Source organism: Tamandua tetradactyla, chromosome 1, assembly GCF_023851605.1.
Source record: "Tamandua tetradactyla isolate mTamTet1 chromosome 1, mTamTet1.pri, whole genome shotgun sequence".
Classification (NCBI taxonomy): Eukaryota; Metazoa; Chordata; class Mammalia; order Pilosa; family Myrmecophagidae; genus Tamandua; species Tamandua tetradactyla.
The window spans coordinates 46,884,749-46,911,793 of NC_135327.1; the positions used below are offsets into that span (position 1 = coordinate 46,884,749).

Below are 27,045 nucleotides of genomic sequence, written 5' to 3' on the forward strand. Positions count from 1 at the left end.
TTGACCTGATCAGAGCACCAGGAGAGCTTCACAGAGAAAGTAACAATTCAGCCAAGATGAAAAGAATGGGAAATAGATGAACTTTGGGAGTGATATGGTATCTGCCCCAATTAGATGTCTTCCATCTCTGGGCATGAATGCATTTAAGTTACTTTTTACACCAAGAAATAAACATGTCATTGGCTTCCATAATTCTTTCGGACTCCCCAAAATTCAATTAGAATTTAACCATATTGCTTTCAGTGTCCTGTGTGAAACTGAAAAACTTTAAATGTTCCAGTAGTCCTAGAATCCCAAGCTTTGGTTCAAATGAACAGCGTGGGGTAAGGAGTACAAAGGATAGCAGGGGTCTCTCCTGGAAAGTTTTGGACCACCTGCTCCAGAAGATGGAGGGATTTTCAAGTATTTTTCCCCATAATAATCTTTTTTTTTTTTTTTGACTAAGGAGACAGAGGTTGTGGATTGAGACTGAAATTTATCCAGTCTCCCTGGAGCGTAATCTCATTTCTTGCAAAGGCAAAATCCCTTGCCCAGGCTAATCTTTAAACAAAGGGTCAAACCTCTCTCTAAACATACCAGGAAGAGGTTATCAAGCCAGCAGGCACCCTGCAAAGAGAGATAGAAGAAGTTGTATATGTTGTTCATCCTCCCTCAATATGACTATGAAAACACTGAACAGACATTTCATATACCGTACATAAGAAGGATGATCTTATACTTATATAAGTACAGGGTGTGAGACCCTGTACAGTCTAAGACAGAACTAAGATGAGAAGAGAAAGAGGACAGGTTGCAGGCTTGGTGCCAGGGGCTGGCTCTTCTTATGTAGTCATGTTCTTAGACAAAACCAAGGATTTCATTAACTCTAAATTTGAACCTGGCCTCCCAGGTTTTTATAAATATAGGTGCGATGAGATTATGGGATAGAACACATGCTATTTAACTGTTTGATGACATTTAAATAGTGAGATACACAAAATGTGGATACCAATTTGCATTCTTACCTGAATGTTGGAGATAGGCTTCTTGTGAAATAGGGAAAGTGGAGACAATTTTTTTTTTTTTTTGGTTTTTTAGTTGTTGGTGTTGTTTTTTGTGATTCTAGATTGTATATTTAGATTGAGGAGATCAGGAAGCATTTAAAGAAAAAAGGAAAGAATTTAGGGGAGAATGAGAATGTCAAGATACTGGCTAGGAAGGGGTGATAAATCGAAATGAGTCTTTGGGAAGGACATAGGGGCAAAGATAAAGAGGTTAGATTTAGATAATACCAAGGATACTTATTCCTCTGTAATTGAAAGGGAAGGTGAAAAGATTGTCATCAAGTTATATTAAAAGTATGAATAACAGAAGCTGCATAGAGCAGGTATCCTAGAACAGCTCTGTTAAGAGAACTGATAGTTAACATATTTTATATCATTGCTGCATCTCAGGCTGAATGCGAACAAATCAGGGGAAGCCCTAAGTGATTTATGAAGACTGTTTTCAGAAAAATGGAACAGAAGAGTTGGTAACATAATTCCGTTCAGTTACATTTGTAAAATGTATGAACTAAAGAGTCAGAAATGGATTTTCTTGTTTGGCTATAATCCCCTAGGCCAATTCCCCCATAAAGCACAGGTGTGTGGGTTGTATTTCTAGAACCACAATAAAGCAACATTCACATTAATCAGTGTTCCAAGGTCTATTCAAAGGAAGGTGAACCATGTCCTTGGGGAGGGGACATAAAGTCACATTGGAGAAGTGGATGGTAAAGCCAAAAGTTAATGTATATAAAGTTTCATGAGAAAGTGATTCTGAAAAGAACTGTGATCAAGGCAATGTTTTTAGATATTACTTTCTTCTAATTCTTTTCTTATTTCTAGTATATGTTATATATGCTTCATTTTGACACTATTTATTAGTCTAATGTACCTTCTGAGTATTGAGAATCCTATCCTAGGAGTCCTGATAAGCTGAAAAAACAGATGTTTCCATTAGCAATTGCTGTAGAAAACAACCCCAAACTTACTGGTTTAAGAGGACAATGATGTGCTAATTCTTATAATTCTTTGGGTTGACTGGGAAGTTTTTCAGCTTGTCTCACCTGTGCTCATTCATGCAGCTTCACTGGACCCCTCTCTCCATGTGGTCCATCATTTTTGGCTCCTTCAAGGTATAGTGGTCTTGTGCATCATTACAAGAGGGTAAAAGCAGAGACTGGAAGGCCTAAGGACAAGTCTTAGAAGTTGAACAATGTTATCTATCACATTTCTGTTGACTGAAGCAAGTCACAAGGACAGCCCAGATTCAAGGGCGGGTAAATAGTCTCCACCTCTTGGTGGGAGGGGGAGACACAGGTAGTTATGATTCACTGAGGACCATTGCAAAAATCTACAGCAATCCACCCTAAGGACTTAATGATTCACATCATTCCCTAAAGGATTCTCTCCCTTCCCAGATTGCCAAAGTCTCAGCAATCTCAATCATAACATCAGGCTCCAGGTCCATGTTCTCATGATCTACATTAGGTCAAGACGTTGATGAGATTTAGATACTGGTGATTAAAAGACAAATGATACCCTACCCCAACATATCCAATCCCCACATGCCCGGTGAACACTAGAGAGACAGAAAACCTACACCAAACATGGCTTGTCTTAGTTTTGCCTGAGCTGATATCACAAATACCATACAACAGGTTGGCTTAAACAGTGTAATTTATTGGCTCGTGGTTTCAGAATCCAGAAGCCCAAACCAAGGCATGAGCTAGGCTTTCTTTCTCCCAGGGTACGTAATGCTCTTGCCGGCTGGCAATCCTTTGGTTCCTTGAATTTCCCACCACATGGCAATGTCCTCTCTTTTTTCATCCATATTCCCACTGACTTCCAGCTTCCCGCTCTTCCTTATAAAGAGGTCTTCTCTTTATAAGTCCTACAACAATAGGATTAAAACCCATCCTGATTCAATTAGCCACACTTTAACTAAAAACAATCTTTTAAATGTCCTATTTACAATAGGTTTTACCACGAGAATGAGATTAAGAACATGTATTCCTGAAGAACATAACTCAATCTAGCATATCGCTGTTCAAAAAGGGGGTAAAGAGGGGAAATATAATTCTCACTAATTCATGGCAATTTAGTCATGGGGTAGGCAAAGGCCCTTGACTAGGACCCAGCTCTACCCTTTGGGAGAGGTTTCCTAATCCATTGTTCTATTGTGGCTCTTGGCAACACCCTCTGAGCTCCAGGCTCTGCCCTCTGAGTTGTCCTTCCTTTTCCAAAAGAAATGGCCCATGTTTGTAGCTGAATGGCAGTCCCACCCTGCTTCCTACATATAGAAAGATGCGGCTCAAAGACCTCTTTTCATTTTGAATTGTCTCTATTTCTTTTAGGCCAAGATAGTATTTTCTCTAACATAACTTTTTTCAAAACCTTGTGCATTTTCTATGAAATTGATGGGGTTTACTCCATGCCCCAAAAGCCACGTGGATAATTCTTTTGGAGAGAGTGGACTGTGCTTCTAGCTTCTTTCTTATTAAAAATTCTTCTATTTCAAAGGGGTATATATTAAAACTCTATTGTAGATACAATGGCATGTTTCATATTAAATAAACAGAGATGCCCCATACAATTTTATGAACATCCAACTTTTTTAAAGAAAATGGAGTTCATGTCATCATAGGAACTTGCCATTTAAAATCAATCTTTGAGAATTTTTGGTAAAGTTTGGAGAAACAGTGGAATGAAAAAGGCAAGCACTCTTTGAATCCTACTGGGCCAGTCTGACCTTGGACAAGTTATTTAACTTATTTGTTGTTAGTTTCCTCATCAATAAAAGAGGAATACAAATATTCCATGCTTGCCATCTTTCTGTTGTGAAGACTGGAGATTGGAGACAAAATATGTAAAACATCTGGCACATAACAAATTGTAGCTAGAGCTACAGATTGAGAGGTGAATGAAACAAGTCCCTTTAATAGGTTAGCTTCACATCTAAGCCTTTTGATGGTACATGCCATTACATTCATTATTATGATATATTGCAGATTTAATATATTATGTATATTATAAAATATAACCCCAAAGTAGAAAAAAACAATTTTAGACCTTATTTAAGTTGAAAGCCTAATATTTTCTTCCTGCACCTAGTGGATTGGGTTTCTCACTGGGAGTGCTGGAATTTGTGGCAATTGCAGCATTTATACAGGGGCAAGTAATGAAGCAAAGGGACAGGGCAGCAGTCAACATTTCTCAAATGATATAGAACAACGTACTCTAGAAAACATTGTGTGATATGCTATTTTTAGTAGAATTTTTCCCCAATAGCCAATCAAAATTTTTTTTATTAGATGAAAACTTAAAAACTTCAAATTTAGAAAAGAAACAGATTTTATATGTTTCAAAAATTTTTTTAATTGTACATCTGCTAGAAATCATAACTGATTGCTTTTATCTTCTTTTATGTTTTAAGCTTTATTGCTTTAAATAGTTTATTCCTTTAGTTATACTCTACAACCTCCTCCCAGTTCTCTAATTCCTTTGTCTATACTTATCCTACTGTTGATAACTGCTTTTAACCCTGCAATTTTCATGTTAGTATGTGACCATGAAAAAGCTTGATTTTCTGGTCCAGTGTATAACACAAATGGTATTCCCTTCAGTAACGATAATTTTCTCCTCTTGCTGAAATATATATGACACTTCATGGTTCTTAGTCTGTGTCTGTCCATTCCATAAATGCTAATTTGAATTTTATTCTGTGTACTCTAGGGAGATAATAATGGGAATCCAACAAATCGCTTTACTTTTTCTTGTTTACTTTTTCTAGTTGTGATAATGGAGTTTAAAAATTACTAGACACTTTGCATATAACATCAGACACAGTGGCTTTCTAATACACAAGTATAAGTAGGCTAATAATTTGTTTGAAGAAAAAGCTGTAATTGAGAGTGAAGTTATACTATAGGCAAAGCATTAATAAATTTAATAACATATGAAGTCTCTAATAATGCTTCCTTGAAACTGCCCATTTAAACTACTTACTTACATGTATTATAATCTATAAGGCACTTTTAAATCCTTTTTTTTTTTAACATGGGCAGGCACCGGGAATCGAACCCGGGTCCTCGGGCATGGCAGGCAAGCATTCTTACCTGCTGAGCCACCATGGCCCGCCCCATTTTTAAATCCTTTTAAAAAGCAGACTTCGTATTATATATTATGTAATAATACATCGCAACATACATATAGCTAGCATTAAGTACTGAATACATATTAAGTATCATGCTAAATACACAGATTATCTCATTTAATTATCATAACTAATTAATGACGTTGGTACAAAACTAGGACTAGAACTCAGACCCATTAGACTATAGGCCACAAACTCAACTATGATACTGAGTATCGTTGATAATGAGTATCCTTGGCCCCAAAATGATTGCTTGGCATACTTGGGGAAGAGAAAGTTTCGATTATAATTGTTCTGGTGTAATTTATTTCACATCCTCAATCTAAAGAGCAGCCTTAATTTATGTAGCTTTATCAAATATCTACAACCTTTTAAAAGAACTTGGTTTGGTTCATAAGCAGTTATTGAATTTTTGTTTAGAATCCACCAACTTTTTCTTTAATATGACAGAGAACTAAATATCAAGCAATCTGGAACCAGTTTCTAGAAAGTCAGGCTGACAAAGTAAACAGAACAGACACAGAATTGTAAGGCTGCTACAAAGGACTAAAGTTTATCAGTGGGAAAAATAATAAAACGTATCAAATTAATAAATACAATGTCAGAGATAACATTAGAAAATTCATAACCTGCCCTTAAAGCACAAGCTCATGACTTTTTGGAAATATGAAGTTTGACTACCTCATATTTGTCTTGAGTCCAATTCTCCAGGCTGTAAAATGTGAACATATCAAATAATGTTATGCTTCAGGAAACATATAAGGTTATTTTACCATGCACAAATTAGTTTATAGTAACTGAAAATTATCAATCCTTAGTTAAAAAATTGACATTTATGATGTACTCTGTCATAAGTTTTTAAATTGTGTTAAAATATATAAATAATATTAAATTAGCCATTTAACCACTTTTAAGTGTACACCTTAGTGGCATTCATTATGTTCATAATGTTGTGCTACCATCTCCACTATTTCCAAAATGTTTTCGTCATTCCAAACAGAAACACGATACACATTAAGCAGTGTATCCCAATTCTAATTCCTATTCCACCACCCTAGCCCATGGTAATCTCTACAAATAGAATTATACAATATTTACTCCTTTTGTGTCTGGCTCATTTCACTCAGCATGGTGTCTTCAAGGTTCATCCACACAGCATGTATCAGAGCTTTATTATTTTGTATGGGGCTGACACTTTGTTTCCAATTTTTGGTATAGTGAATAACATTGCAATGAACATTACTGTACAAGTATTGTCTGAGTCCCTGTTTTCAGTTCTTTGGGGTAAATACCTCAGAGTGAATTTCTGGTTTATATGGTAGTTCTAGGTTACCTTTTTGAGGAATTTACAAACTGTTTTCCACAGCAGCTGCACCATTTTGCATCCCCGTTAGCAATGCAGAAGGGTTCCAGTTCCTCCACAGCCACACCAACACTTGCTGTTTTCTGTTATTGTTTTGCTGTAGTCATCCTGGTAGGTGTGAAGTGGTATTTCACAGTGCTTTTGATTTGTGTTTCCATAATGGCTAACTTCATGTGTTTATTGACCATTTGTGTATCTATAGAGAAAGGTCTATTCTAGCCCTTTCCCTTTACTTAATTGGGCTGTATCTTATTGTTGTTGAGCTGTAAGAGTTCTTTATATCGTTATATACTCTAGTTATTGAACCCTAATCAGATATATGATTTTTTTGTAGTTACTATAACAGCATTTTAATAAGATAACATAGTCATTTAACACAACCTTTATTTTCTGTTCAAAACAAAATTTCCAGGAAACAAAACAAAATACTTACAATGGCTGGGAACAAAAGAAATGAAAATCACAGTTTCAGAGAGCCAAATCCAGACAACTGCTGAAAGGCAGATCACTTGGTTTACATGCACAAATAAAAAATGTCAAAAACTAAAATTAAGTTTAACAACATTATATATAATGCTACATTCCCCAATTAAGAAAGGAGAGTTCAATGTTCACCTGCTATGTGGGTGACCCAGGTTTGATTCCTAGCCCATGTACCCAAAATATAAATAAATAAATAAGGAGAGTTTACTTATACAACAAAATGTTAAGTGTAGAGTAGTTGCTGAAATTCTGCATACTCAATAACAAATTATGCATGAACATTTAATTAATTGCATAAACTCACTGAGTGGCTCCCATGCTGTACTAGTTCTATGTGCTTAACATTCATCAGATATATGATTTAATATTTTTTCCCACTTTATAGGTTGTCTTTGCACTCTCTCAATAGTATTGTTTGTTTGTTTTTTTTGCCTGGGCAGGTCCAGGACTCAGACCCGGGTTTTGGTCATGGCAGGCAAGAATTCTGTCACTGTTGCCCACCCTCAATAGTATCTTTTAAAGCAACAAAATTATAATTTTAATGAAGTCAAATTTATTTTTTCCTCACATCAAAAGCAGTTTTTCTAAATGTATAAGAAATTTGAAGCATTCTGCAGAAATTAAATATATCAATAAATAGATATATATTCTATACAGTATATATAGGGTCAATTCTATTTATAAAAATTCATTAAAACTTAAAAATTTTCTTATGAAAATTTTTTTCTCAAATTCCAAAGCCTGATATAATCATAACTAGTCCACATTTCTATCATTCAATTATACTAATGTTTGCTATCTCTTTGACATATTGATAAAAATATAAGATTATATTCCCTCTTCTATTTTTCAATATTCTCTATTAATAAAGAGCATTTATTTGCATTGATACCATTTCATTGAATTATAGCAAAGAAAGTTTTCCACCGTTGTATTTAGCTCTATTATTTGTAGAGCTTCTTCATGCTAGTAATTCCATTTCAGAACACTTCATTAAAGTATTTAAATCAATGCTGGTACCAAGTTGCATCTAAAAATTGTCAGTGGGAGAATTATTTTATAGCACATTATTAGTAACTCTAAATTGAAATTATTTTCAACTATTATTCTTGGAGTTCTAAAAGTTATCTGGAAATATTTTTCAAAAGACACTATTTAATGAAATTTTAAGAAGAAAATGTTTTCAAATTTTATAAAAATGTTTTATTACAGATATTGATGCAGAAGAACTTAATAAAAAGCTAAAAGAAAGAAATGTCACCACACAGGTAAACATTTTGCTGACTCATTCTATTTTTCCAAAAGAAAATTAAGACTTAGAATTTCTTAAACAATTGTTGTCTATTGTTTCTGTTTTTTTAAAAATTTTTAAATAATACCATTTGTTCGTTGATTCAGCAAACATGTATTCAGTCTACTGTGAAAGGATAAGACCGTTATCAGGCCGGAGCCCTCTCCTAAGCCATGGCCTGTCTGAGGTCTTAAATTAAGACAAAAAGGACCAGGAACAAATCTGGCTTAGAGATTCACAGGTGCTTATTAAACTTGATTGAAGCAGGGTATCCAACATTTTCAGTCTATTGTCAACCTAGCAGCTAACATGATCCTCCAAATGTGAGTAATTAATTTCAAGTCTCTCCTTTATTTAAAACCCTTTAGTAGCTTTCCATCTCACATAGAGTAAAACCAAAGTTGTTACAATGGCCTGCCTATTCAGCTCTGTGGTCTAGCCCCACTCTCTTCTCTCCAATATCATCTCCTACTGCTGTATGTTGTCTCCCTCGCTCACACCATCCTAGACACACTCAGCTCCTCGCTGTTCCTCAGACATGCCAGGCCTCCTGGGAATGCCCTTGCCCCAAGACATACACACAGCTCTTTCTCAGGACTTTGCTCAAGTGTCATCTTTTTGGAGATTCCTTCCCTGTACATTCTTAAATTTGCAATCACTTTATCTAAAATTACAAACCCTGCCCCAACACTTTCGTCTCCATTCCCTACTGTAGTTTTCCTCTTAGAATTATCACTCTGTAACATGTTACATTATGTTTATTGCCACTCTCCCTCCTCTAGAAAATCGGCTCCATGAGAGCAGGAATTTTTAAATTTGCTGTTCACTATTATTAACCCCAGCAGCTATAACAGTAACTGCCACACAGTAGGCACTCAAGAAATGTTTATCAATGGATAAAACAAAAATGAAATGCAGATTAAAGGAGTAAATTTGAAAAAATGTCCATATAAATTCAAAACCCTTTTCTACATTGCAACATTTTCTAGTCCCCTCTACCTTAAGCTCCTCCCCATCACCATTACTGTGACATCTCCTAATTAGCAAGGAGGTTATTATCTGCAGAAATAGAAGTGATTCTTGGCTTGCAGCTCAAAAAATTTGTCTTAGGGCAGGTGGAGGGTACAGGGGCAGGGGTCTTAGTCATATTGCTTTCTCTTGTGGGCTCATGATGTCTGCTGATACGCGGTGCCAGCCCAATAATACTTGAAAGCCCCCTTTGGAAGCAAGGCGCTCCTTAACTCCTTAGGGTCAAGGATGCTATTCAGAACCTTAAGTGTCCTTCCCAATGTCCAGCATCAGTTAGTGAGGCTTCTATAGTAAATACAGGAAAGGATCTGAGTTTAACCTATAAAGGCGCAAAAGAAAACTATAAACTTCATTAAGAGATCTCAGAATATTGAAAAGTTACAAAATCACGATAGATACAAAGATAAGGGGAAACAGGCTAAGGTGGGCTATTTGTACACTATTTATCCCACCTGTCTCCACTGGAGTATCTGCTCTTTTAAACAACCTTAACCTCCTAGGACACAGACTGCAAGAGAAATCAAAAGACTGAAGACTACAAATGGCTATGACACCACACTCCAGAATACAGGAAATGCAACCTAAGTTTACAGAACTTGCCACACTGGTTCACGACTTCCTTGCAATGAACAGGATACTATGTGGCCAGAGATACACTCCCCCATCTTGACCCCAAATCCTGGTTGTCTTTTTATAATGATTACCATTTGCATAATAATTTTTTTAGAAACATCTACCTAAATAGAGCTGCTTTTTCCCTAGTTTTCTCTCATTCTGGCTTTACAACTTTACAATTCACGAAAGAATACCCAGTCCTCCATTCCCCCCAAAACACACTTTTTGAAAACACAAATACACACTTTAAAAACAAGTGTTTAAAGACACTTTGTCTTGTGTTAAGGATTTACATTTCTTAGGAGTTCTGTGGATTATTGCCTTCAATAAAAAATAATGGTGTTCATGGAAGCATCAAAGTACTGCTAGGGAGTAACTGGGGAGTAAGGAAGGGAGCAACTCCAGTGTGTGACTGAGGGGCCAGCATGACAGCCCACCAACCGCAAAAATGAAAACTCTGAGGAGAAACAGCCTAGCTCTCAGTATTGGCCCGTTTTCCTAGAGTGCTCATTTCCACTCTTTACTTCGCCTAAACTCTTGTTTTTGAGATTAAGATCTTGTTTCAATAGATGATTAGATTATTTTACACATTTTGATGCCTTGATTTATGTTATTATATTCCAGATTATGCCCTTAGGTTATTAACCCTTTAAAACCCCCTTCACATATACTATTCATTCCTCCTAACAACTTTAGAAGGGATGTTAATTGCTTATTTAAATAGTTAATCGTTAGCCCCATTTTGCAAGCTAGAATAATCAAGCTTGTTCAAATTTAGGAGGACTTCATTTAAACATTTTTCAATATCCACATTCATTCAACGTAATGTCTACTATGTGCCAAATACAGTTACTGGAATTTGGAATTTGGGAATTTCCAAAAGGTTTAAGGTAGGAACACCCTCCCATAAGAGTATACTTGATGGCAAATATACAATAATCCTACTGTAGCAGAGAATGCTGGTGACTCATCAAAGTCCATATTCTTTTTTCCCTGATACCTGGACAAATAATGTTTCCCGGCTCTCCTGGAAGTCAGGTGGAGCCGTGTGCCTGGGTTTCCTCCAATGGGTGACTGAAAGCCACATGGTCACTTCTGGTCTTAACCCATTAGGGATAAGGAAGCAATCCAAACCAAACGAACTACTTTCCACACATGGTCCGCTGTGCTCTTTTCCATTCTGTCTGCTCAGGGAGACTCCAGAATCCACATGTTAAAAGTGGCACACCTTTATCTGCCTGGGTTCCTGAATGACAGCATGGAAGAGCCGCCACTGACTTCAACCACCTGTGGGTTGATTTTTGTGGGGGGGGGGGAGGGAGTGTGGGGGGGGTGCATGGTCCGGGAACCGAATACCTATTGATGTTGAGCCTTATATTCTGCGGGTCTACTTGTTAACATGCAGTATTTAGAACCTATTTATACTTTTAAACATTTTGTTGTTTATCTGAAATTCCAATTTACCCAGGCATCTTGCCTTTTTTGTCTGCAGACCTGGCCACTCTACAACAACACAAAAAGAATCACACTCTAGGTCCTTACATGGCTTGGCTTCCCTGCATGACCCCTGGGTTACAGCTCTGCTGTCTTTGCTACCCCTGTCCCCTCTCAGAAAATCACATCCTCCTCACTCTATCCCCTTAACCTCTCAGTGTTTTTATAGTATTCACCTAAGATTATAACATTTACTTACTATGTTTGTAAACTCCATTAAGGGCAGGGACTTCGTCTATTTTGTTCATAGTTATATTGCTGATAATCAGCATTCAATAAATATTTGTCAGGTGATAGATGGCTAGATAAGAAGTGTTTGGGGTGAAGGCTTTATGCATTCTTGAAAGTGACACTGGAAAGAGGGAGTTTAAATTATGGTACAGAAAAATAACAAGCAAATAAGAAAAAATCCTTGACTCTCCTTGGAGGTAATTACAAGGAAATGTTTTATCTTCTAATGTAATTTTAAGAAAAACTATACATATAAATCAAGAATATTTACTGCTTTGAAGCTCTTGATTTTCTTTCTTAAAACCTGCATTAATTTTTACTACCCCAAAACAATCCCCAAGTCCATCACCCTAATTAAAATAAATTAATTATATACCTTCTGAAAAGTACTTGGGGGATATTTTTTTTACATGCTCCTTTTAGACAGTAACAAGATTTTCTCTCTTTTCCACAATTATAAATTTGTTGTAATGTGTAAGGCAATACCACCATCTTATCTTCATCTTTTTTTTTTTTTTTTTAGTTCACACAATTGATATTACCATGACAACTTACCAGTAGCTAAGCAAATTGGTTAAATCTTCTACTATACTATTTATAATATTTAGGTTCTAATGCTTGGCTCTCCATTTCAGATGACAATGTAATGTGTTTTAAAATGGTCTCTATTTGTAAAAGATGTGGATTTTTAAAGTGAAGTAAAGTCACCTGTCATTTTTATTTGAAAAAAGCAGGATTCAGGGTAATTGCATTAAATCGGTATTTTTGCCATGAATGGATGGATTTTGCACTTTCCTGTTATTTCACTTTAACAAGTTACCCGTGAACAAAATGAGCAAACATATTTTTCTTTGTAGGTATCAGTAAATGAAATCAAGCGATTTTTATCACATGTACTGGAACGAAGAAAATTGGTAAAAGTAATCAATAAAAAAGAAAATTTCTTAGAAAAAAAGAAGAGCCAAAGTAAAAGAAGGATAAAAGGAATTCAAAATAAAGGTCTGCTGAAAAGAAATAAAAATCATCGTAAGTAGAATTCTCTCAAATGTAAATTTAACATGACTTCATGTATCTAAAAATCAAATTTTATAGCTGCTTTCTAAAAAGTCTTAGGATGTAGTCATAAATATTTTTACACACAAGAGGCACAAATTTTGTCAACTTCTATCCCTTTTCTTAGATTCAAAATTTTTAATGATAAGGTTGATAATCAGGAAGCACAGGAAAAAAAATTTACCAGCTATTCTGCTAATAGAAACCCTCATGTTTTAAAGAAGACCAAAATTTATATAATACCCTTTTTCCATTTCTGTTTTAGCAACATAAAATCTTTCCAAATGAAGCCATACCTGATAGTTGATCAGTTTCTCTGGATATAAGTTGATCGATTTCTCTGGATGCAACAAGGTTCTAGAAAACATAAATAATGTCTCTAAAGATTCTGTATGAAGGCATTAACTGGTGCTGTTATAAAATTTAAGAACATTTAGAATTCAACATTTAAGTCTGACACGTGAAAGCTTTTTTCTTTTCTAATGCATATGTGTAATTTACCATTGTATTAGCTTCTCATTTATGAGAGGGAAATGTCTTTGGCAAAGAAAAATAATAAATGTCAGTTTTTGATGGTGTTATAAAAATGATACATTTATATCTTAAATTTATTTTTCACCTAAATCATATACCTCAAAATGTTCATTTGACAATTTTTTAACATAGAGACATGGCCTGCCTTTTATTTAGCATTGGTTTATTGATTCGCATTGCTAGTATAAAGCACACCCATACCGAATCAACTGTCATATCCCAATCCAGGTTTTTAATGGAGTGACAAACTGTTGTTCAGGGTTATCTAGAGGAGAGTTCAAAATTCATAGGGCAGTCTGTGAATCTGGAAGTTCTGGTAAAGGGTCTGGACAAACTATACAGGAGAGGCTCTCTGGCTGAAGCAGTGAGAGAGTCTCTCCTTAAATGTTGTCAACTGACTGGATTATCTCATCGGTGGGAGACACACCTTAGTTGATGGCATATGTAATCAGCCACAGATGCAATCAATTGACTAATGATTTAATACACCAGCCTTCCGGTTTATCAAGCAGCCACAAAATGTCCTTACAGTAATGGTCAGGCCAGTGCTTGCCTGACCAGACAACTGGGCCTCATCATGTGGCCAAGTTGACACCAGACCCTAACCATCACACAAACCAAAGACATTTACAGAACACTCCATGGGCAGAGTCATTCCAGATATCCAGACTTCTTCCCAGTCTTTTATAAATGCCTAACCAACCATTTAATTGTATGATAATTTTTTTAGTGACTCTCCTTTATCAAGTTGTGCTGGTTTGAAAGGATGTATGCCCCCTAGAAAAGCCATGTTTTAAATCAAAATCCCATTTCATAAAAGTAGAATAATCCCCATTCAATACTGTATGTTTGAAACTGTAATCAGATCATCTTCCTGAATGATGTGATTTAGTCAAGAGTGGTTGTTAAACTGGATTAGGTGATGACTTATTTCCACCCATTGACTGGTTTATTGGAGTCCTATAAGAGAGGAAGTGTTTTGGAGAATGGGAGATTCAGAAACAGCAGCACCACAAAGGAGAGAGTCTATGAGCCAGTGACCTTTGCAGATGAAAAAGGAGAACACCTCCTGGGGAGCTTCATGAAACCAGAAGCCAATAGAGAAAGCTAGCAGATGACGCCGTGTTCTCCATGTGCCCTTCCAGCTGAGAGAGAAATTCTGTGTTCACCATGTGCCTTTCCACTTGAGAAAGAAACCGTGAACTTCATCGGCCTTCTTGAACCAAGGTGTCTTTCCCTGGATGCCTTTGATTGGACATTTCTATAGACTTGTTTTCATTGGAACATTTTCTCGGCCTTAGAACTGTAAACTAAAAACTTATTAAATTCCCCCTTGTTAAACGCCATCTCATCTCTGGTATATTGCATTCTGTCAGCTAGCAAACTAGAACACAAGTTTTCCCAAAGTGTCCCAATTTCCAATTACTTCACTAATAAATATTCATGTTTTATTTTTCATTTACATTTAATCCGTCTACACATTGTTTAATTAAATTCTATAATTGCAATAACAGTACAACTGATATAAACAGGTTTGGGAAGAAGCACCATGGATTTTGGTGGTGGGAATGGAATGCACAAGTGTATTTAAAAGCATCCCACAAGTTATAAGCACGTAGTACGTCGTGGACATCAGTAAGTGGGTTTGATAGAGGAAAGGAAAAAATCGATTAATTTGGCAAATAAGGTAGATAGAGGTTGTTTAAGAGAGCTTCTGCTGCTTAAAAGAGTAAATAATTACATCTTTCCAATGAGATCCCTTTCCCTTACGTGGAAGTGGTGATATTTTACCTAATAATAATTATAATAGTAACAATAATTAATAAGCTAACTCTGAGTGTTTTCTATATTGTTTTAAGTGTTTTACACAATTTAAGACAAGTTACCATTATCTCCACTTTATAGTTGTGAAATCTGAAGCACTAAGTCATTTGCTTAGGATCACAAACTAATACTAAGTAAGGAAATTGGGATTTGCGCTTAAACGGTCTACTGCCAGAGTCCCAGCCCTTTACTGCAGTGCCTCACAAAAGCAGTCTAACAATATCGAGAAATTTTAAACGCATGCTTCTCAAGACAGGTTTGGGCAAATATTGAGCTCTATGATAAACATGCTGCAACATCTGAGCCCCAAATTTCCTTGAAAGTTTTAAGGGGAAAATAAGTAATGGTGAATTATCGAAAACATTTCTATTTTAGGACTAACAGCAAAAGTGTATGCAGCAGATTTCAAAATTCACATTTGGAATTATCAAACCTAAAACTTCAAAGAAATATCTTGCTATCCTCCAGACCTCCAGGGAGTATGCATGCCATTCATTGCTACCCGTTACAAATATTTCCAAGGACATTTGGGCAGCTTGTCTTGTAATAGCCATATTATCCATTCATCAAGACTTATAAAATTAGCAAATGTGTCCTTCTGACAAGAAATAACTAGAAAAGTGACCACTGCTAACAAGAGCAATAGATAGAAACTGAGAACCAAGGGATCCTAGGGGAAGGAAAGATTAGTTTGGAGACCAGTAGGACTCTTTTGATCTTTGTCTCTACTTGTTTTATATGAGAATCTTTCTTCAACAAAAGATTTCTAAAAAAATTTTACCTTAATATCATAAGGGTATTTTTTTCACAGTTACCTCTAAAAGACTGGCTCATCGAACAGCTGAAGAATTGACTCTAGATGTGACCTAGAAATGTTGACATTCTTGGTTACTTGAAGTATCAGTTAAGGTCATGGCAGGAAACAAATGATACATTTAAATGGGGTCATTTGAGAATGGTTTAATAAAAAGACTATTTGGAAAGTGAGGATAGGACACAGGGAAAGCAGAGCACCCTCCTGGTAGTAATGAGGATAGCATCACCACCCCTGGGCCTGAAGAGTCACGGGCTGCTGGGATGCTGAGAGAGCAAGCCTGGGGTGTATGGAGAGGACTGTCTGACAGGAGCTACAAGCTCAGGTCAAGGGGCAAAGTCACCCCACAGCAACCCATACCGGGCAAAAGAGGAGATAAGTACCCCCCAGCTTACTCTCTTCTCTTCCTTTACATGCTCTGCTGGTGGCCCTCTGGAGGGGCAGGGAGTCCATTTGTGCAGCCTGTATGAATCAGCACCCCAGGCCAGGGTGGAGAAGGGTGGGGAGTAAACTAGAGATGCAACCAGAAGACATCCAACACCCCTGGATTTCCAGACAGGGGTGATTAGGTGGCATAAACTAAAAGGATGAAGGGCTTTAGTGGCACACATAATGACAGCATGATGAACAATAGTGAATATCAAGGGGAGAAAATATAGAAACTAAAAAAGCAGCCACAGGAGCACAGTCATTGAAAGTAAAATTACAGAACCTTAGAATAGAAGGGGAACTTTAGAGATCATCTAGTCAATACCTTGCGTCAGGTCTTCTTGGCAGATGTCACCACCTTCTACTTAATACCTGTGATTTAAGTTCACTGCGTCACACAAGGCAGTTTGTAACATTTCTTAATACATCTTTTGGCAGTTTGGAGGCTGTCTGTGCCCCAGAAAAGTCATGTTCTTTCAATCCAAGCCTGGGTGCAGACCTATTGTGAATGGGACCTTTTGATTAGGTTATTTCAATTAAGAGGTGACCCACCTCATTCAAGGTGGGTCTTTATAAGACCCCTGGAATCCTTTCTAAGAGGATAAGATACATACAGAGGCAGAAAAATGAACTTAAGAAAAGCTCACAGAAAGAGTCCCAGAGAAGCTGAGAGGAAGCCACTGAAACCAGAAGCTGGAAGCAACAAAATTCAGGGGAGAAGGACCAGCAGACGTCACCATGTGCCTTGTTATCTGACAGAGGAGCCCAAGCTTGCTGGTCTTCAAATGCCTTAATATGGACATTTTCATGGTCTTAGAATTGTAAACGTGTAAGCTAATATATCCCCATTGCAAAAGCCAACCCACTTCTGGTATATTGTGTTTCATCAACTTTAGCAAATCAAAACCCATCTCTTAAAAAATTCTTAGTTTATATAAACCCAAATCATGTCCAGACACATCTCAGTGAGAGTCAGTATTAAATGATGGCAGTAGCACGCAGAGCACAGCGTATTGCTGCTCTACCTCACTGGACTATGTGGCTTTTGCACATTGTGTCTATCATCCTGTTAGTTGTGGTTTTTTTGGGGGGGCATCAACTTGCATGATGACAAATAATGAACTTAGAGCCAACTCTAAGTTCTCACCTCAAAAGTACTAAGCCAGTTTCTCAGTCAAGAGAAAAAGAACCAGTGGAGGATATATATTAAGGAACGTATTGCAAGAAATTGGCCTATTGATGATGGTGGGAAGTGGCTAGGCAAATCCAAAACCCATAGGGCAGGCAGTGAGGAAGGGCTGGCTGGAACTCCCAGGTAGAGAGTAAAGCTGGTGTCCACAGGCAGAATTTCTCCTTCCTCAGGGAAGCAGTTCTGAGCTAAGACCTTCACCTGACTGAATCAGGCCCTACCAGATTATCTATGATAATCTGCCTTACTTAAAAGCAGCTGAGTATGGGCTTTAATACATTTACAAAATACTTTCACAGAATAGCTAATAGTACTGAATAGTGTGTGAGTGTGGTGGAAAGGGGAAGTTTAGAGTCATGAATGTTACCAGAAGGAAAGTTGGAGTTTAAAATGTGGGAATGCATAACACAGTGAATGTTATGGTGGATGATCTCTGTGATTTGCGATTAACTACAGATATTAAAAAGTTCTTTCATGAACTAGAACAAACGAATGACACTATTACAAGGAGTTAATAATTGAGGGGTATATGGAGAAAATAGTACCTATTGCAAACTATGTGCTATAGTTGACAATAATATTTAATATTCTTTCATCAATAGTAACAAATGTACCACACCAATAATGAGGGTCAGTATAGGGAGGACAAAGGGTATGGGAGGATTTGGGTTTTCTTTTTTATTTTTATTTCTTTCCTGGAGTAATGAAAATGTTCTAAAACTGGTCATGGTGATATATGTACAACTATGTGACGATACCCTGAGCATACTTCGGGTGTTTTTATGGTGTGTGAATATTGTCTCAAAACAATTGCATTTAAAAAAATATCTTCACAGCAAAACCTGTATTAGTGTTTGAATAATAATAACTGGGGGACCATAACCCACCAAATGGACACATAAAATTCATCCTTCCTTATGTTTTCATCCAAATTTTTTAATCTAAGTGTAACAGTATACATTTTTGCCTATGAAATTTCTATGTGTTCATTTTGGACTATTCTTCCAACCTGCTGGTTACATCAAACCATTCCATATCTCCTAATTTTCTGTCATTCAAATTTTTGAATTATGTACCTCAATGAACACATGTTCATAATCTTAATCCTCACTCTTGAGAGTTTAAACCCATTGTAAACAGGATCTCTTGAAGATGTTGTTTTTTTAGTTCAGATCTGGCCCAACTGAAGTAGCATGGGGTCTGACCTAGATTACTAGAGGCCTCAAAAAGAGAATCTGGTGGTCAACAGAAGATATAAAGGAAAGGACATATCCATGTGATAGGAGGCAGGTGTATAAATCCCAAGAATTGCTGGCAGCTAATGCCAGAATGTACAGACTCAGGGAGAAAGCAAATCTTGCCAATGTCTTCATTTTGGACTTCATCTAGACTAAAAATTGTCAGCCAATACATTCCTGTTGTTTAAACTAACCCCTTGAGTGATATTTGTCATAGCAGCCTGGCAAACCAAGACACATGCCTTCCAGTCATTTACCCAAGTTCTTGTTAAAGAAATTAGCACTTCTGGAGAAGATGGCGGCTTAGTAAGGCGCGCGGATCTTAGTTCCTCCTCCAGAACAACTACTAAAGAACTAGAAACGATACAGAACAGCTCCCGGAGCCACACAGAGACCAGACACACAGCGTACCCCATTTGGGAACGGCTGGACCGGCTAAGAAACTCTCCTGCGGTGAGGTCCCCAAGAGGCGCGCGCTTCATCGGGCTGTGGTGGCTGGCGGCCGGAGCCCCTCCCTCCCTCCTTCCTGGGCCAGCTGGGAGCTTTGGATCAGCGGTCCCCCAAGCCGCGGTGGCCAGCAACCGCAGTCCCTTCCACACACACAGCTTCTCAGGCTGGCTGGGAGCCTCGGAACAGCGGTTCCCCAAGCCGCGGCGGCTGGTGACCCTCCCCCACAGGCGACTACCCGGAGGGAAAGGAAAGAGTCTCCAACAGTAGTAGAGACTGAGTCTAACCTAACACCAATACTGGCATTAATGAACAACTTCTGACTACTAAAAATAGGCCCTCAGCTCAGGCGAAACTGATCAAGGCAGAAGTTGCCGATTGGGCTAACTGAAAAAGAGGAAAGGGGGCAAAACAGAGCCTTCTGCGGCTGTTTCTATGGAGGCTTCGTTGCTTCTGGGCTCAGCGCTTGGATTACACAGGTGGCAACTGCCCCAACGCAGAAACAGGCTGCTTTCGGGGCTCTCTACCACCTGAACCTTCCCCGTGGGAGGGGTGAAACACAACTCAGGTGGAATCCCTCTCTCAAGGAATTCAGATCCCAGGACTTCACAATTTGAAGCCATTAAAACCAACCTACAAACTTTCCTCTGTCTCCACCACGCACCCAGCAGCGAGAGTCTTCCAAAGTTAAAGGAGCCACAACATCTTTTGCCGGTGGGACCCGCAGACAGACAAGCATGACATACTGGGCAGGATAAGAAAAACAGCGCCCAGAGACTTCACAGGAAAGTCTTTCAACCTGCTGGGTCCCACACTCAGGGAAATCTGATTAAATGCCCAGACGCCAGCAAAAAATAACAAATCACACCAGGAAAATTGAAGATATGGCCCAGTCAAAGGAACAAACCAATAGCTCAAATGACATACAGGAGCTGAGACAACCAATGTTGAATATACGAACAGAAATGGAAAACCTCTTCAAAAACCATATCAATAAATTGAGGGAGGACATGAAGAAGGCATGGGATGAACAAAAAGAAGAAATGGAAAGTCTGAAAAAACAAATCACAGAACTTATGGGAATGAAAGATACAGTAGAAGAGATGAAAAAAACATTGGAAACCTACAATGGTAGATTTCAAGAGACAGAGGTTAGAATTAGTGAACTGGAGGATGGAACATCTGAAATCCAAAAAGAAACAGAAACTATAGGGAAAAGAATGGAAAAATTTGAGCAGGGGCTCAGGGAATTGAATGATAATGTGAAGCACACAAATACACGTGTTGTGGGTGTCCCAGAAGGAGAAGAGAAGGGAAAAGGAGGAGAAAAACTAATGGAAGAAATTATCACTGAAAATTTCCCAACTCTTATGAAAGACCTAAAATTACAGATCCAAGAAATGCAGCGCACCCCAAAGAGAATAGACCCAAATAGGCGTTCTCCAAGACATTTACTAGTTAGAATGTCACAGGTCAAAGAGAAAGAGAGGATCTTGAAAGCAGCAAGAGAAAAACAATCCATCACATACAAGGGAAACCCAATAAGACTATGTGTAGATTTCTCAGCAGAAACCATGGAAGCTAGAAGACTCTGGGATGATATATTTAAATTACTAAAAGAGAAAAACTGCCAACCAAGACTCCTATATCCAGCAAAACTGTCCTTCAAAAATGAGGGAGAAATTAAAACATTCTCAGACAAAAAGTCACTGAGAGAATTTGTGACTAAGAGACCAGCTCTGCAAGAAATACTAAAGGGAGCACTAGAGTCAGATATGAAAAGACAGAAGAGAGAGATATGGAGTAAAGTGTAGAAAGAAGGAAAATCAGATATGATATATATAATACAAAAGGCAAAATGGTAGAGGGCAGTATTACCCAAACAGTAACAACACTAAATGTTAATGGACTGAATTCCCCAATCAAAAGACATAGACTGGCAGAATGGATTAAAAAACAGGATCCTTCTATATGCTGTCTACAGGAAACACATCTTAGACCCAAAGATAAACATAAGTTGAAAGTGAAAGGTTGGGAAAAGATATTTCATGCAAATAACAACCAGAAAAGAGCAGGAGTAGCTATACTAATATCCAACAAATTAGACTTCAAATGTAAAACAGTTAAAAGAGACAAAGAAGGATACTATCTACTAATAAAAGGAATAATTAAACAAGAAGACATAACAATCATAAATATTTATGCACCGAATCAGAATGCCCCAAAATACGTGAGGAATACACTGCAATCACTGAAAAGGGAAATAGACACATCTACCATAATAGTTGGGGACTTCAATTCGCCACTCTCATCAATGGACAGAACATCTAGACAGAGGATCAATAGAGAAAAAGAGAATTTGAATATTACAATAAATGAGCTAGACTTAACAGACATTTATAGGACATTACATCCCACAACAGCAGGATACACCTTTTTCTCAAGTGCTCATGGATCATTCTCAAAGATAGACCATATGCTGGGTCACAAAGCAAGTCTCAACAAATTTAAAAAGATTGAAATCATACACAACACTTTCTTGGATCATAAAGGAATGAAGTTGGAAATCAATAATATGGCGAGTGCCAGAAAATTCACAAATACATGGAGGCTCAACAACACACTCTTAAACAACGAGTGGGTCAAAGAAAAAATTGCAAGAGAAATTAGCAAATACCTCGAGGCAAATGAAAATGAAAACACAACATATCAAAACTTATCGGACGCAGCAAAGGCAGTGCTATGAGGGAAATTTATTGCCCTAAATGCCTATATCAGAAAAGAAGAAAGGGCAAAAATTTGGGAATTAACTGTCCACTTGGAAGAACTGGAGAAAGAACAGCAAACTAATCCCAAAGCAAGCAAAAGGAAAGAAATAACAAAGATTAGAGCAGAAATTAATGAAATTGAAAACAATAGAGAAAATCAATAAGAACAGAAGTTGGTTCTATGAGAAAATCAACAAGATTGATGGGCCCTTAGCAAGATTGACAAAAAGAAGAAGAGAGAGGATGCAAATAAATAAGATCAGAAACAGAAGAGGAGACATAACCACTGACCTCACAGAAATAAAGGAGGTAATAACAGGATACTATGAACAACTTTACACTTATAAATGCAACAATGTAGATGAAATGGACAAGTTCCTAGAAAGGCATGAACAACCAACTTTGACTCAAGAAGAAATAGATGACCTCAACAAACCAATCACAAGTAAAGAAATTGAATCAGTCATTCAAAAGCTTCCCAAAAAGAAAAGTCCAGGACCAGACGTGGCTTCACATGTGAATTCTACCAAACATTTCAGAAAGAATTAGTACCAACCCTGCTCAAACTCTTCAAAAAAATCGAAGTAGAGGGAAAGCTACCTAATTCATTCTATGAAGCCAGCATCACCCTCATACCAAACCCAGGCAAAGATATTACAAAAAAAGAAAACTACAGACCAATCTCTCTAATGAATATAGATGCAAAAATCCTCAACAAAATTCTAGCAAATCGAATCCAGCAACACATTAAAAGAATTATACATCATGACCAAGTAGGATTCATCCCAGGTATGCAAGGATGGTTCAACATAAGAAAATCAATTAATGTAATACACCATATCAACAAATCAAAGCAGAAAAATCACATGATCATCTCAATTGATGCAGAGAAGGCATTTGACAAGATTCAACATCCTTTCCTGTTGAAAACACTTCAAAGGATAGGAATACAAGGGAACCTCCTTAAAATGATAAAGGGAATATATGAAAAACCCACAGCTAATATCATCCTCAATGGGGAAAAATTGAAAACTTTCCCCCTAGATCAGGAACAAGACAAGGATGTCCATTATCACCACTGTTATTCAACATCGTGTTGGAGGTTCTAGCCAGAGCAAGTAGACAAGAAAAAGAAATACAAGGCATCAAAATTGGAAAGGAAGAAGTAAAACTATCACTGTTTGCAGATGATATGATACTATACGTCGAAAACCCAGATAAATACACAGCAAAACTACTAGAGCTAATAAATGAGTACAGCAAAGTAGCAGGTTACAAGATCAACATTCAAAAATCAGTACCATATCTATACACTAGTAATGAACAAGCTGAGGGGGAAATCAAGAAATGAATCCCATTTACAATTGCAACTAAAGGAATAAAATACCTAGGAATAAATTTAACTAAAGAGACAAAAAACCTATATAAAGAAAACTACAAAAAACTGCTAAAAGATATCACAGAAGACCTAAATAGATGGAAGGGCATACCGTGTTCATGGATTGGAAGACTAAATATAGTTAAGATGTCAATTCTACCTAAATTGATCTACAGATTCAATGCAATACTAATCAAAATCCCAACAACTTATTTTTCAGAAATAGAAAAACCAATAAGCAAATTTATCTGGAAGGGCAGGGTGCCCCGAATTGCTAAAAACATCTTGAGGAAAAAAAACGAAGCTGGAGATCTCGTGCTGCCAGACTTTAAGGCGTATTATGAAGCCACAGTGGTCAAAACAGCATGGTATTGGCATAAAGATAGATATATCGACCAATGGAATCGAATAGAGTGCTCAGATATAGACCCTCTCATCTATGGACATTTGATCTTTGATAAGGCAGTCAAGCCAACTCACCTGGGACAGAACAGTCTCTTCAATAAATGTTGCCTAGAGAACTGGATATCCATGTGCAAAAGAAAGAAAGAAGACCCATATCTCACACCTTATACAAAAGTTAACTCAAAACGGATCAAAGATCTAAACATTAGGTCTAAGACCATAAAACAGTTAGAGAAAAATATAGTGAGATATCTTATGAAACCTACAATTGGAGGCGGTTTTATGGACCTTAAACCTAAAGCAAGAGCACTGAAGAAAGAAAGAAATATATGGGAGCTCCTCAAAATTAAACACTTTTGTGCATCAAAGAACTTCATCAAGAAAGTAGAAAGACAGCCTACACAATGGGAGACAATATTTGGAAACAACATATCAGATAAAGGTCTAGTATCCAGAATTTATAAAGAGATTGTTCAACTCAACAACAAAAAGACAGCCAATCCAATTACAAAATGGGAAAAAGACTTGAACAGACACCTCTCAGAAGAGGAAATACAAATGGCCAAAAGGCACATGAAGAGATGCTCAATGTCCCTGGCCATTAGAGAAATGCAAATCAAAACCACCATGAGATATCATCTCACACCCACCAGAATGGCCATTATCAACAAAACAGAAAATGACAAGTGCTGGAGAGGATGCGGAGAAAGAGGCACACTTATCCACTGTTGGTGGGAATGTCAAATGGTGCAACCACTGTGGAAGGCAGTTTGGCGGTTCCTCAAAAAGCTGAATATAGAATTGCCATACGACCCAGCAATACCATTGCTAGGTATCTACTCAGAGGACTTAAGGGCAAAGACACAAACAGACATTTGCACACCAATGTTTATAGCAGCATTATTTACAATTGCAAAGAGATGGAAAGAGCCAAAATGTCCATCAACAGACGAGTGGCTAAACAAACTGTGGTATATACAGACGATGGAATATTATGCAGCTTTAAGACAGAATAAACTTATGAAGCATGTAATAACATGGATGGACCTAGAGAACATTATGCTGAGTGAGACTAGCCAAAAAAGGACAAATACTGTATGGTCCCACTGATGTGAACCGACATTAGAGAATAAACTTGGAATATGTCATTGGTAACAGAGACCATCAGGAGATAGAAATAGGGTAAGATAATGGGTAATTGGAGCTGAAGGGATACAGACTGTGCAACAAGACTGGATACAAAAACTCAGAAATCGACAGCACAATACTATCTAATTGTAATATAATTAGGTTAAAACACTGAATGAAGCTGCATTTGAGCTATAGTTTTTTTTTTCTTCTTCTTTTCTTTTTTCTTTTCTTTATTTTTTTCTCTCTATTATCGTTTTATTTCTTTTTCTGTGTATTTCTTTTTCTAAATCGATGCAAATGTACTAAGAAACGATGAATATGCATCTATGTGATTATATTAAGAATTACTGATTGTATATGTAGAATGGAATGATTTCTAAATGTTGTGTTAGTTAATTTTTTTTAATTAATAAAAAAAAGAAATGAATGTAAAATACACGTTTTCGAATTGATGAAATCTGGTATTATAAAAGAGGAAATACTAAAAATCAATGATTTAAGTATCCAACTTTTTCTGCAATAAGAGAAAAATACAAAAAAATAGGGCAAAGAATGACACAGAAAATATATGCAATTACAGTAGAGGTTTTGCAAATCACTGGAAATACTAAAAATCAATAGAAATTTTTTAAATCACAAGAGGATACCATGAAGGACTATGGCAATAAATTTGAAGACAGATAAAACTGGAAAATGTCATGGGAACACATAGTTTCTCAAAATTTATTCAAGAAAAAGAGAACACTGACATAGATTCATAGTAATCAAAGGAAAGGAGTCAGTGGTTTAAAAGACTACCTTTAAAACAAAACAAAACAGCACAGAAAAGCACAAGCCCCAGAAGTTTTTCTTTATAATCAAGTTGTGACAAATCCTTAGGAAACAGACAACCTTTAACATCTACAAACTATTCCAAAAATAGAAAAATAGGGAAGTCCTCCCAAATTATTTTAAGAGTACATAATCATAATATGCTAACTGTATACAATGAGTTCTAGAAAGAAAAATTATAGGCGAATCTCATTTATAATTATAGATGAAAAAATATATAACTAAAATGTTAACTAATCTGGATTTAGTACTACTGTGACTACTACTATGGCACATACCATGAATACAAGTATGGATTCACATTTTAAAATTTACCAATACTAATTCATCATTTTAACCAATTAAAGGTGGAAAACCATATGATCATTTCAGTAGATGCAAATAATGCATTTAAAGGAAACCCATCACTCACTTAACATAAAAATTCTTAGTCAATCAGGAATTAAAAGGTAACTTCTTTAACTTAATAAAAAATATCTACCAAAAATTATGACAAAAGTATTAGTATTGTTAAAATACTAAAAGAATTTCCTTTAAAGTGAAGGAAAATATAAGGATGCTCTCACTCAGGGCTTTCTCCTAACATTATCTTAGAGGTCCCTGCCATGGCAATGAGTCAAGAAAATGAAAGAAGTATTGGAAAAGAAAAAACTGTCATTATTCTCAGATGATATGATGCCTACATAAAAAAATCTCAGAAACTTTATTAAACCATGAGTATTAATAAAAGAATTTCACAAGTTTGCTGGATATAAATATGAATATATAGAAACCAACAGATTGTTTGGTACAGGTGACCCCTGGGGAAGGGGTAAGGCACAACTAGGAGAATAGGGAAAGGGAGAAGTTCCCAGTGGGGTGGATTAGTGAGGGTTTATTTCATTATTATCCGTATTTGAGGTGTTTTTTTATTACATATATTTTGTACTGTTTGTTACAAAACATTTTCTAAATAAATGAAATGGAAGAGAAAAAAAACCAATAGCATTATTATGTATCAGCTAAAAACAAATAGAAAATAAAATTATTTTAAAGATAGGATTTAAAATAGCAATAAAAACCTAAAGATGTAAAAACAAAAGGAAAAGTGTACATCTTTATGGAAGAACATTAAAAAGGCCTGAAAAAAATGAAGAGGTTTATGAATAAGAAGACTCAAAATGCTAAAATATCATTTCTAGACAAATTATTTAAAAAATTGTCCAAAGGGATTTTCAAGGAATTTGACAAACTGATCCTAGACATAGATATGTATACATATGTACATATATATATTTTTAAATCTAAACATAGACAAGATAATTTTGAGGTAGAATGAAAACT

At 36.6% G+C, this 27,045-nt stretch overlaps 1 protein-coding gene across 6 annotated transcripts in view; it reads left to right on the forward strand.

Annotated features, from left to right (window-relative positions):
* Nucleotides 1–27,045, forward strand: part of SEL1L2 (SEL1L2 adaptor subunit of SYVN1 ubiquitin ligase) — a 112,309-nt gene that overhangs the window by 18,646 nt on the left and 66,618 nt on the right. For 4 of the 6 annotated variants that reach the window (XM_077115127.1, XM_077115133.1, XM_077115118.1 and 1 more), the window contains exons 2-3: nucleotides 8,234–8,289; nucleotides 12,539–12,707. In XM_077115127.1, the coding sequence (XP_076971242.1) occupies nucleotides 8,234–8,289; nucleotides 12,539–12,707 (225 nt within the window). The remainder of the gene's footprint in view (nucleotides 1–8,233; nucleotides 8,290–12,538; nucleotides 12,708–27,045) is intronic. The other 2 variants (XM_077115125.1, XM_077115137.1) reach the window with 2 other exon arrangements.